Source organism: Salvia hispanica, chromosome 6, assembly GCF_029641045.1.
Source record: "Salvia hispanica isolate PSC_SH4W2 chromosome 6, Shi_PSC_v1, whole genome shotgun sequence".
Taxonomy (NCBI): Eukaryota; Viridiplantae; Streptophyta; class Magnoliopsida; order Lamiales; family Lamiaceae; genus Salvia; species Salvia hispanica.
Window position 1 is genome coordinate 3899645 of NC_142697.1, and position 13432 is coordinate 3913076.

At 37.8% G+C, this 13432-nt stretch overlaps 2 protein-coding genes across 6 annotated transcripts; both read right to left on the minus strand.

The window, feature by feature from the left end:
* Positions 1-1493: 1493 nt before the first annotated feature.
* On the minus strand, positions 1494-10503 carry LOC125207501 (putative late blight resistance protein homolog R1A-3). 5 transcript variants are annotated; one of them, XM_048106877.2, is made up of 7 exons: positions 10364-10503; positions 9890-10067; positions 8923-9033; positions 8509-8758; positions 5918-6932; positions 4405-5821; positions 1498-1893 (listed from the first exon to the last, which is right to left on the minus strand). In XM_048106877.2, exons 2-7 carry the CDS (start codon positions 10012-10014, stop codon positions 1824-1826), a joined length of 2988 nt encoding a protein of 995 aa, XP_047962834.1. In that variant the 5' UTR covers positions 10015-10067; positions 10364-10503; the 3' UTR covers positions 1498-1823. The 5 variants fall into 5 exon arrangements, with proteins under 5 accessions (XP_088917187.1, XP_088917188.1, XP_047962834.1 ...); XM_048106876.2 differs by having other exon boundaries at positions 1499-1893; positions 4405-6932; XM_089061060.1 differs by having other exon boundaries at positions 1865-1989; positions 4405-6932.
* On the minus strand, positions 10360-12981 carry LOC125207502 (putative late blight resistance protein homolog R1B-13). Its single transcript, XM_089061385.1, has 2 exons — positions 12136-12981; positions 10360-11568 (listed from the first exon to the last, which is right to left on the minus strand). The coding sequence occupies exons 1-2, from the start codon at positions 12979-12981 to the stop codon at positions 10360-10362; spliced, it is 2055 nt and encodes a 684-aa protein (XP_088917511.1).
* Positions 12982-13432: the final 451 nt, after the last annotated feature.

The following is a 13432-nucleotide window of genomic DNA, read 5'->3' on the forward strand; positions in this document are numbered from 1 at the left end:
CTCTTCGCCGCATACGATAGGGGCAGAATCCCTCCTTGGAACTTCTGCTTCTCCTTCAAGAGGAGCCAGGACTGGTAGTGCTTGAAATCGCCGTACAATGAAGTGTACATCGCGATCGCCTTATCGCTCACATCTGACATATTCTCGCCGCTTCCCTGCTCCCTCTCGCACTTCTCGCACTCCACTGAGAACAAATTGACCGACTTCTTAATCTGCTCCCAGTGCTTGCAGAGCTGCTCCCTCTAGCGCTTGTAGGCGTGAGGCGGCTTGCCCTCGTTGTATTTATCAGGGATGCGCTCCCAGTACGCGATCTGCTTCTGGTTGTTGGGGAACACCGGGTCGTCGGAAATATCAATCCAACACCTCGTCAGGACGATGGATTCATCCGGGTTGTAGTTCATCCTCTCCGGGGTGAACTCTTCATTATTCACCGGAAGCGGCAACTTCTAGGCTCTTTCCTGGTCCGCTTCTTTTTGGTGGCGGATCCCGAGGCGGCGGCGGCGGAGGGGGCGGCGGAGGAGGAGCGGCCGCAGGGTGGGGCATGTGCGCGCGTGGGAGAAGGCTTCATGTCTGACAGCCTGTATGAATCCGTGCTGAAGTCGGGATCGTACTAGGTGTTGGAGTCGAAGGGCCGATATTCATCTGGTTATGTACCCGGCCACCGTGCACTACCACCGAACATCGGACTATTCGGACTTGGGTAATCTTCGGGATTCATTGTATTTAGTGAAATAGAGAGAATAGAGAGAGTGGAAGAGTGAAATAGAACGAAAAATGTGAGGTATATATATAGTGTTTGGTGAATTAAAAAATTTTAAAAAATAAAAAACGGGTCGCATCGTCCGCTCTTTCGTCCGCGTCGCCCACAGTGGGGCGGACGATGGACATCGGGCGGCAGATCATCCGCGGACGACCTATCGGGCGCGGACGATGGATAACCCATTGTCCGCTATGCTACAGTGCATCGGGCGGATGATAGTCCGCCCCATTTTGGATGCCCTTAGTATGAGAGACTACGTTATGGATGACCAAGTTAACAGTTGAGATAGGGGTAACTCATCTATACAGTCTACATACACAAACCTTTGGTTAATCAACTTCATAGGAATTGATAGTCCGCCCCATTATGGATGCTATTAGTATGAGAGACTACGTTATGGATGACCAAGTTAACAATTGAGATAGGGGTAACTCATCTATACAGTCTACATACACAAACCTTTGGTTAATCAACTCCATAGGAATTCTGTTATACAGTAATGATTAGTGTTCCTGTGAAAGTTTATGAGTAATATTATCAAAACGCCTTTCATATCACAATAATAAACACAATTGTTCTTTTATTATTGTTGTGGGCTTAGGTGGTGAATCAACATTCTGTGATGTAGCAGTAATTTGAGGTGATAGACATGGCCTTTAATCACAAGTAATCATTGCAACTGAACTGCCCCTGCCCCTGAATGTGATGTTTTAGACAGTTTATTAGGCAGCATAAGGTGGAGTACGTAGTGTGTGTGCATACACGGTCATTTGTTAGTGTTACAACAACTATGCTACTTGACGTTGTTTTTGATACATATGCCACAGACCAACTGAAAACCATTCGCAACATCCGTAGTCATTCTCTTTACATTCAAAACTTCTTCCATATCTTAATGTAAACATGCTCATATGAATTCCAAATTTCTTATTGTGGTTATCGTCAAATAGGAAAAATGTTGAACAAAGAAAAGAGAGAGCTGGTTACCATGCTTTTCCAGCAGAACCAAAGAGATGCATCTTCTCAGCAACCACAACTTTCATTGCTTCCTTTGCAGAAGTCATTACGTTGACAACATCTTTCTCAGTCTTCGTTTATGAACCCATGTATGCCTTTCTAACCTCAGCACATTCCTGCATGTTCATTCACTCAACTTAGACAAGGAAAGTGATGGCAATCGTTCTTGGAAGGTCTACACATGTGGACCACGACAGGTGACGAATTATAACCTGTACCCAAATCAACAAGAATTAAGGAGATCATGGTGATTGCTGGAATTAAGGAGTTCATTGAGAAGATGATTGAAGTTACCATGGTCAAGAATTGCTGATTGAGGATTGCAGAGATATTTGCTAATTACAAATATTATTTCCCTTTAATTGCTCTCATCATTATCTATTACTATTATATAATAAGGATATGATTGATTGCTTAGCTTATTTGTAAACTCCTATAAAAAGGAGAGCTGTGGAGATTAGGAGAATCATCTAGAAAGATCATTGTAGGCTGTGAAAACCGTGGCCTCAAGGAGGAGTTTCCTATCTCTTTTTCCCTTTCGATAAAACGAGTGTCTTTTCCAATCAGTTCCTTGATCGATACAATTAATTTCTGAAATTCTTGAATCCCTGTTTTGCCTTTTACACCAATAGAGAAAGTAAGCCAAGCACTTTCATTTTAATCTCGAGGACTACCAAGAGCGATGTTCTTAATTAACAATGTGAAATCCTCGTTTTGAAGTTAAAGCACATATATCATGTTGTTCAGAAATAAACAAGATTAATTAATCTAGCATCTACCTGCTGATGATCATTATTACAGATTTTTCTTTTAACTCATGCAGTATAAAGAGTCATTGCAGTTCCAATGAATCGATGTGATCTTACAAGTGACAAATGAACAAGAACATCAATAGCTTAAAAGTGATCAGATTTAGCAGGAGGCAATATTTGAAAACACTAAATCAGAAGAAAAGATGATCAAATGATACCCATGGCTACTAGCATGGTGAAAATATTGATACGATAATTGTTTCACGTTTGAGTGACACAATTGGTTATGAATCTATTGGATTGCAACATATTCGTGAGAGGAGGTTTGCGAGTTAGAAGAAATAGTTGACGTTACAATTAGCTTCTCTTGAAACGGCACTGCTAATTGAGAGCGAGAACATTAGGAGTCTTAGAAGCTTTTAGGAGGTACTAATCTAAGATTGACGCCCGTAGTGTTTGTAATTCACTTTGTTATATTTGTGACTTGTTCTAGTGAAGTATGAACTGTGCTGGGGTGTTGTAGTTGGAATTTGTATAACCAAGTGAAAGCACATTCAGAATTCCCTTTATCTCATTTGATTAATCTTTGTGTTTTATGTTTTATCTGCAATTGTTATTTGCTCTTGTTTATACAATTTTTTTTTTCAAAAATCTAAAACCTTTTATTTTTCCAAATAGTAGAAGACGCTTATTAGAAGGTAGACAGTCTGTTATCGTTTTCCCTGTGTTCGATATATGACCATTAGCTATACTATATATACTCCCTTTGTCCCGGCTAAGATGACACATTCCTTAGCCGGCACGGGATTTTAGGAGTTATTGATTAATGTGTTTAATTGGAGAGAGAAAAGGTTGGTGAAAGTATTAAAATAGAGAGAAAAAGACAGATGAATATTTTAGTAGGGGTGGAAAAAAATGGTTGGATGTATTAATTGGAGAGAGAAAGTTTCCAAAAAAAGGAAATGTGTCATCTTAGTTGGGACAAACTAAAAAGGAAAACGTGTCATCTTAAATGAGACGGAAGGAGTATTATATATAGTACTAATAAAAAGTGCATCAATAAGGGTCTCCGATGATCAGAACGGTTCGTTTAATAACATATTATTTTAAAACATTGATAATCATCAAAATTTTAAAAATAGTTGTTTTATTGACTTTCTATTCTAATTAAACTTAATTAATTGTCTATAAGAATATTTACAAAATTATTAGAATTGGTTTAATGTAGAGCTATAAAAACATTCAATGTGGTACGATATCAGGGTCTCCGATGATTAGAGCGGTTATCAGAAAAACACCAATAATCATAGATTTTCCTTCTAGGGAGAAGAGTTGAGAGAAGATAATTGCATTAATTCAAGTATAAGAAGCACGAGTCTGTTACATCACTGATTATAAAACTAACACTCTAAATTCACATTTCACTCACTTCGCCCTTTACTTTTTTATTCACAAAGTCAAATAATTTCTTAAAACTCGTGATGAGTCAAAAAGGTTATTTAAATGGTGGACGGAGGGAGTAGAATAATTACAGTATAAAAATAAGGCTGATAAAAATATATTCCAATAATTTTATTCAAAGGAAAATGTATAATTTTAAATTATCAAATTCACGAAGATGTGTAGAAGAAATAAAGACTATATGATGAAATAGAACATGATTCCTATTCTATTCTATTCATTTTTCTAGTACAATGGAATAAGGACGGGATGAAAATGCAAAGGAAATGTTAAAAAATGTCTTTTCATTTCTACCGTCGAACTATTCTCATTTTCATTTCATTCCATCGTACCAAGAAGGGAGTATAGAAATCACATAGCATAAAAGACGGAAAATGGGAAGAAATACACGTATTTTTCATTCTATATTATTACCTGTAGATCTGAAGATTTTTGGATGTGTAAGGTTCCTTGATCTTATCTATTTTTGTCAACTTTGCTGCTGAGCCGAAATTAATTATAACTTGAAGGGCTTGATTTCCGAGATTTTCCTGTTCCTCCAGTATCTTTATTGCTGACATGTTCGCTGATTCTGAACATTCACAAACAGTTATTTGTTGAAGTGTGGATATCTCTCCAATATCTAAAGGAATCTCTTCCAAGTGCAGTAAGGAAGAAAGATAAAGTGTCTCCAACACAGGAAAATTGGATTTGTCCACAATCCAATTAATCAAACAAGTCGAAAAAGAAACAGTCAGATGTTTCAAGCTATGAAATTTCTGTAAAAAAAAATTCCATTCTGATCCTGATACTGCATCCGACAATTCAAGAAGTTGAAGATTAGGTAACAAAGCAATCATTTCCATAGCTCTCCGCCCAATAGTGCAATTGCCTACAGTGAGCCCTATGAGGGAATTCGGTAGTTTAAAACCATCATCTGTGCTTGGAAATTCAAACTTGCTTGGGGAACCGATACTTAGCAATTCAAGCTTACTTAAGCTGCCAACAGTAGTATTCAGACGCATACACCGATCCAGCTCAAATTTCTCTTCCAACTCGTACAGAATATCCGATTCCTCTTTCAAGTCGCAATGAATATTTAATTCTCTAATGTTGGGTATTTTGGCACACAACTCCTCGCTAAAAATGAGATTCTTTACTGTTTTAAGCGTCTGTAGGTTTTGTAAAACAGAGACGTCACCTGCAGCAGGAGGATCAATTTGAATATGATCGCAAATATCTATATGCCTGAGTTGTAGCATCCTCCAAATCTCGGATGGTAAAACAACTGGGTACAAATTAAACACAATCAAAGTTTGCAGACACCAACATAGTGATATTGACCGAGGAATTTTCCTAATTCCATGAGATTCATCATGGTATTTGTAGTATGCGTAGCGCAAGTTGATTTGTTTAAGAGAAATGTCTAGCATACTCTCACCATTACCACAAAACACTCTCAACAATCTAGACTTAAATGGTGCTTCTCTCTGCAAACTCAATATTAGAGGTTCGTCAACTGATGGCTTTTCTGAAGTCACAGATTCTTGGTAAAAACTTGTCGATCTTTCATCAAATATGTGATGACGCCTCCCATCTATGTCTCTTTGCACACAATAAAAGTCTTCTTTCTCTGCTGTCTTTATGCACAACTCTCTTACAAGATCATGAACACAATAATTTTCTACTTTCTTGTGTACTGTCAATCTACCAACTAAAAGAAGATTCGTATCAACAAGCTCCTTTATGTAACTCTCTGCAACTTGTTCCAAATTTTGGTTTTTAGATGCTTTTATGAATCCCTCGGCAACCCATAACTTGATAAGACGAGACGCGTTTATCTGATGATCTTCTGGAAATAATCCCAAGTAGAGAAAACATGATTTCAACCAAACAGGCAAATGCTTGTAACTCAAATACAATATGTTGGATGGTTTGTTTCCCTCACCTGAATATTCCATAACCAAGCTCTTGTCGTTTGTGATTTCCTCCCAATACTTTTTGGTCCTCGGAACTTTTCTAAGTAGCCCACCAATCACACGGATTGCAAGTGGAAGTCCTCCGCATTTTGTGACGATGATCTTCGCTATTTCTTGCAACTGAGGAGGGCAATTTTGTTGTGCAAATGTCACTTCACAAAAAAGGTCCCAACTATTCTGATAATCAAGAAAACCCACAGCAAGTGAAGAGGAGCCAATGTAATTAACCACCTCTTGTTGTCTGGTTGTCACAACAATTCGGCTTCCATTACCATTTTCCGGGAAGTAAGGCATAATCTTTTCCCAAGACGCAACACTCCACACATCATCTAATACGATCATATATCTCCGACCAAATAAAGTTTGATGCAACTTTTCACCTAGTTGATCATCAGTTTTATTCTCGATATCTCGTACTTGTAGGCAAGAAAGAGCTTGTGAAAGCATATGAGTTGCATTATATTCTTGAGACACAGTAATCCAAGCACGAACATCAAAATGATACACAACATGAGAATCTTCATAGACATTTTTGGCAAGAGTGGTCTTACCAGCGCCTCCCATTCCGACAATTGGGAGTATTCTTCGAGAGTCATGTCCAATGAGCTCATCCAGAAGCTGCGCCATGTAGCCATCAAATCCCAGCATGGAAGTCTTATTAGCTGCACGAGGAACTGGTGACGACGATGATGAAGACAATGATGATGGTTGAGGCGTTGAACGGACGGATGGGGTTTCCTCTTTAAACTTGATAACCTTATCCGTGATGGAGCTCATTTCTCGTATCATCTTCTCGAGGCGAAGCAACATTGTTAGACTTTTGCTAGCAGATAAGGTAGTAATTTGATGAGCAGCTTCGACTTCAATCATGTCTTTAGCTTCACGAGCTGCATGTCCAATCGGCCTCATCAGATCTTCTCCTTCTTCAGAATAATTCTCCACAAAATTGACGAGAAAATCTACCGTTTTCTGAAGAGATTGTAACTGGTAGTTATCGAAACAAGTGGAAAGGAGAGGATGAGTTTGGATCTGATTGATAGTATTCAACAACGAAGCTAGAGATGCATAAGCAGTCGCCGCCATCTTGCGATGATGATCCGATCAGCTTTTGTTGTTCGTTTTGGAAAAGTCAACGGAAGGACAAATAAAGTAGGGATGTTGAGATGAATGATGAAGAAGAAAATCGAATTACAAATGATGAGAGAATAGTAAAGAAAGACTGATACAACAAAAAAAGCTCTTTGACATAGAGGTGGGTCTCTTGTTCGCTGGTGTGGGCCACAACATCAGCAATTAATAATTAGTATAATCATTTTTTGACGTAGATTTTACTCCCTCCGTCCCATAATAGATGTCAACTTCCCTTTTTAGTTTGTCCCACAAAAAAAGGTTACACTTACTTTTTGGAAAAAGTTCTCCCTCACATTAATATATCCACTAACTCATTTCACTCACATTTCATTTAAAATTAATACTCCATTCGTCCCACTTTAGCTGAGTCGTATTCCTTTTTGAGTTGTCCCACTTTAGCTGTCATTTTCTTTTTTAGCAAAAAATACTTTAGTCTCTTTTACTTTACTCTCTTTTCATCTCTCTACCTTTTTTCTTTCTACTTTATTCTCCTTTTATTTAACTCATTTAAAACAATTTTTCTTAAATTACATGCCGAAAAGAAATGTGTTAAGGGGTTTCCCCTTAACAGTGGCCGGCGGTGCTAATTGACGGCCAAAAAGGGTTCTGGCGCCCTAGATGGAACACCTCCGAAGCATTTTCGTTCACTTACCTTCTGGTTCTCTTCATAATCCTATTTCTTTTGATGAAGCTGTAGAACACAAAATATGGCAAGATGCAATGGAACCTGAGTTGGAGGCCATTGAGAAGAACGAAATATGGCAGCTTGTTGAAAAACCAGCAGAATAGGGCTCAAGTAGGTGTTTCGCACAAAGTACAATTCTGATGGGAGTATTCAAAAGCACAAAGCAAGGTTGGTTGTCAAGGGATACTCACAACAGCATGGTGTAGATTATGAAGAGACATTTTCTCCTGTTGCTCGATTTGAAACAGTGAGAATGTTTCTTGTTGTGGCTGCTCAATTACAATTACCTAATTACCTGTATATCAATTCGACGTGAAATATGCATTTCTCAATGGTGAGTTGGAAGAGGAGGTTTATGTCTCTCAACCAGAAGGGTATTCTATCTATGACCAAGAAGACAAGGTTTACAAGCTGAGGAGAGCCCTTTATGGGCTGAAACAAGCCCCACGTGCGTGGTATAGCAGAATTGACTCTTTTTTTCGAGCAAGCGGATTCACAAGAAGTGATAATGAGCCCACTCTCTATTTCAAGAAGCAAGGTAACAAAGATTTCCTTATTGTTTGTCTATATGTGGATGATATGATTTATATGGGTTCATCTCAATCATTAGTCGATGAGTTCAAGTCTAATATGATGAATGAGTTTGAGATCACAGACTTAGGTTTGTTAAGTTTCTTTCTTGGACTTGAGGTGAAGCAAAGCAAGGATGGAATCATTGTGAGTCAAGAGAAGCATGCTACTAACCTTTTGAAGAAATTTCACATGAGCAACTGTGAAATTGCAGAAACACTTATGAAGGTTAACGAGAAGTTGCAGCGTGTTGATGGAACCGAACATGCTGATGGTACAATATGTAGGAGTCTCCTTGGAGGACTTAACTACCTTACTCATACAAGGCCTGACATTGCTTCTTCTATAAGTGTAGTGTCGAGATATATGCATAATCCAACGAAGCAGCATCTTGGCGCAGCTCGAAGAATACTCCGTTATGTTGCTGGTACGTTAAAATTTGGATTATGGTACAGTAAAGTTTCAGACTTCAAATTGGTCGGGTATACCAATAGTGATTGGGCAAATCTGGAAATACTTATACTGATAGTGATTGTGTTATATTAATTTTACAGGAAAAAGAAAACACTTGAAGTTTAAGTAATTTACCTTGAGCAAATCGAGTCTAAGATTTGGGCCGCCAGCAGGGTATGTTCCATGAACGTTTCCAATGCAAACAGCCAAAAAATCAATACCAGTTGAATCAATGAACTCATTTGCCTGAAATTTGTATCATGCAATTGTTTTCACAACTCAGAACATTTGACGATCATTGAATAGGAAAACGACCCTTCATTTTTTAAATCACGCTGAATCGTTGAATTCGTTTTAGAATTAATGGCCTTTATTATTCAGGAAGGGTGGAAGAAGGAACCTGGTTAACTACTAGAATTGGAAAATAAAATGTAATTAGGATTTAGTATAACTTTTTTCTCAACCAATATATAAGGCAATTTATTGTAAATTATAGTCAACTCTTCCAAAATGTAATCAATAAAATACTCCCTCTGTCCCATAAAAGTTGAGTCATTTCATTCTGCGCACTCATTTTGAAAAAATCATAATAAATAGTTAAAATGGATAAATAGTAAAGTAAATTTGAAAATACTGTAGAGAAGACTCTTATCTACGTTATTCTCGATTTTACTTTACTATTTATCCATTCTAACTATTTATTACGATTTTTTCAAAATGAGTATAGAAAATGAAGTGACTCAACTTTTATGGGACGGAGGGAGTATATTTTATCCTTCTCTCTTTTTCCTCCCGTAATTGACGTTTCTGCATTTCTCCATCCTCTTCAACGGAGGTTTCTCCATTTTCAACATTCACATCAGTTAGTCTCGCTAGATAATCTTCAACAGCCAAAAAAATGACGCTGCAATAGGGCCGGATGTGATCAAGAATATTTTGTTTGTAGGTATCATATTAAATATCTTGAATAATGCGGATTTGGGAAGTTATTGGGAATTTTTTAAGACGGTGGTCTCTTTAGTTGTCAAAATATGCAAACAATTGAAAATAAATGTATAATAAATAGAATAACAACGTAGTAGAGTGTTTTTCAATAGATTACCTAAATATCATCGATTTCCCCGCGATGGAACCGAGCGCACGATCCTTGCCTTCGGGCATGCTGGCGTGAATTACTCTTTGACTATTGATGCATTGGTTGTGCGTTTCGACTCCCAACTTAGTCATTAGTCTCAGAGCCTCGACCGATAAGACCAAACTAACACTAAAAGTCCATAAAACTAGGAGGAAAAATCATGCTGTTAGTCTCATCATAATAGAGTTTACAATCATAAACCAATATCTAAAAAAAAACTACTAGATATATATACTCTTCTGTCCCATTAAATATTTTTTCTTTTTAATTGTTCATTAAAAATTAAATATTTTGTAAAATGAAAACAACATTGTCTCTACTTTTTCCTCTCTTTACTTTTTCTTCGTTAATAAACAAAACAACACTATATAAAATCTCGTGCCATAAACTAAATGTTTCATATTTATTAGGACGGAGGAAGTATTTGTCATTCCACATTACCTGTAGATCTGAAGATTTCGGGATGTGTATCGTTGCTTGCTCTCTTCCAACATTGCTGCCAAGCCGATATAAATTATAAGTTGAAGGGATTGATTTCCGAGATCCTCTTGTTCCTCTAGTATCCTTATTGCCGACATGTTCACTGATTCTGAACAATCATGAACAGTTATTTTTTGAAGTGTGGATATCTCTCCAATATCTAAAGGAATCTCTTCCAAGTTCCGTAGTGATGAAAGGTAAAGCGTCTCCAACACTGGGAAATTGGATTTGTCAGCAATCCAATTAATCAAACCATTACCATTAGAAATGGTAAGATGTTTCAAGTTATGAAATTCCTGTTTAAAAAAATTCCATTCTGCTCCTCGTACTGCATCCCATAATTCAAGAAGTTGAAGATGAGGTAACGAAGCTATCATTGCCATACCCTTCTCCCCAATAGAGAAATTGTGTAAAGTGAGCTCTCTGAGGGAATTCGGTAGCTTAAATTCATCTATATATAGCTTCCTCCACAACTCAGACTTGCTTGACGAATCGATTCTTAGCGATTCAAGCTTACTTAAGCTGCCAACATTATTCAGATGGAAACATTGATTTAGTTCAAATCCTTGTGCCAACTTGTACAGAACAGCTGATACCGCTTCAAACTTGTACAGAATATTCAATTCTCTAATGTTGGGTATTTTGGCACACAACTCCTCACTGAAAATGAGATTATTTATTGTTTTAAGTGTCTGTAAGTTTTGTAAAACAGAGACGTCACCTGCTGCAGGAGGATCAATTTGAATATGGTCATGAATATCTATATGCCTAAGTTGTGGCATCTTCCAAATCTCGGATGGTAAAGAACTAGTGTACCACCAGTTGGACACAATCAAAGTTTGCAGACTCCAACACAGTGATATTGACTGAGGAATTTGCCTAATTCCATGAGATTTATCATGGTATTTGTAGCATGCGTAGCGCACGTTGATTTGTTTAAGAGAAATGTCCAGAATACTCTCACGATTACCAAAATACACTCTCAACAATCTAGACTTAAATGGTGCTTCTCCCTGCAAACTCGATATTAGAGGACTGAAAACTGATGGCTTTTCTGAAGTCGGAGCTTCTTCAAGGTAAAAACTTGCTGGTCTTTCATCAAATATGTAATGACGCCTCCCATCTAAGTCTCTTTGCACACAATAAAAATCTTCCTTTTCTGCTGTCTTTATGCACAACTCTCTTACAAGATCATGAACACAATAATATTTTACTTTGTTGTGTTCTGTCAACCTATAAACTAAAAGAAGATTCCTATCAACAAGCTCCTTTATGTAACTCTCTGCAACTTGTCCCAAAATTTCGTTTTTAGATGCTTTTATGAATCCTTCGGCAACCCATAGTTGGATAAGTTCACACACATCTATCGAATAATCTTACGGAAATAATCCCAAGTAGAGAAAACATGATTTCAAACGAACAGGCAAATGCTTGTAACTCATATATAATATGTTGGATGGTTGGTTTCCCTCACCTGAATATTCCATAACCAAGCTCTTGTCTTTTTTTATTTGCTCCCAATACTCTTCGGTTCTAGGAGCTTTTCCAAGAAGCCCGCCAATAACACAGATTGCAAGTGGAAGTCCTCCTCACTTTGTGACAATGCTCTTCGCTATTTCTTGCAACTGAGGGGGGCAATTTTGTTTTGCAAATGTCACTTGACAAAAAAGGTCCCAACTATTTTGATAATTAAGAAAATCCACGGCAAGTGAAGAGGAGCCAAAGTAATTAACCACTTCTTGTTCCCTGGTCGTCACAACAATCCGGCTTCCATTACCATTTTCCGGGAAGTAAGGCTTAATCTTTTCCCAAGCTGCAACACTCCACACATCATCCAATACAATCATATATCTATGACCAATTAAAGTTTTATACAACTTTTCACCTAGTTGATCATCAGATTGATTCTCGATATCCCCTACTTGTAGGCAAGAAAGAGCTTGTGACAGCATATGAGTTGCATTATGATCTTGAGATACAGTAACCCAAGCACGAACATCAAAATGATACACCACAAGTGCATTTTCATAGACATTTTTGGCAAGAGTGGTCTTACCAGCGCCTCCCATTCCGACAATTGGGAGTATTCTTCGAGAATCATGTCCAATGAGCTCATCCAGAAGCTGCGCCACATAGCCATCAAATCCCAGCATGGTAGTCTTATTAGCTGCTCGAGGAGCTGATGATGACGACGGCAATGATGGTGGAGGCATGGAACTCACGGATGGGGTTTCCTCTTTAAACTTGATAGCCTTTTCCTTGATGGGGCTCATCTCTCGTATCATTTTCTTGAGGCAATGTAACATTAGTAGACTTTTGGTAGCAGATGAAGCAATAATTCGATCAGCAGCTTCGACTTCAATCATGTCTTCAGCTTCACGAGCTGCATCCCCAATCAGCCTCATCAGATCTTCTGCTTCTTCGGAATAATTCTCCACAAAATCGATGAGAAAATCAACCTTTTCCCGAAGAGATTGAAACTGGTGGATGTCGAAGCAAGTGGAAAGGAAAGGATGAGTGTGGATCTGATCCATAGTATTCAGCAACGACACTAGAGACGCATAAGCAGTCGCCGCCATCTCTGATCCGATCAGCTTTTTATGTTTGTTTTGGAAAAGTCAACGGATGGAAAAATAAGAAGTGGGGGATTATGAAGAGATGAATGACAAATGACGAGAGAATAGTAAAGAAAGCTCGTAGTCTCCTGTTCGCTGGTGTGGGCCACGACAATTAATAAGTAGTGTAGATTACCGTAGCAAAAGTTCCAATTATTGGCGTGAAATGGATTAGTGGTCTGATAAGGGTTTAACCCTTTATCGAGTAGAGATAGGAGAAAGTTGCGAGGAAATTGAACCTCGTCAATCAATCTAATGCAGAAAAATAAAGACAGTAAATTAAAGATAAACACTTGTACTTTCATTGATTGTCTAATGAAAATAACAATAGATCCTATTTATTATACTCCGATGAATAACTTAACTTGGTGAACAAGATAATAAATATATGGAAAAGATATGATAATATAATAAT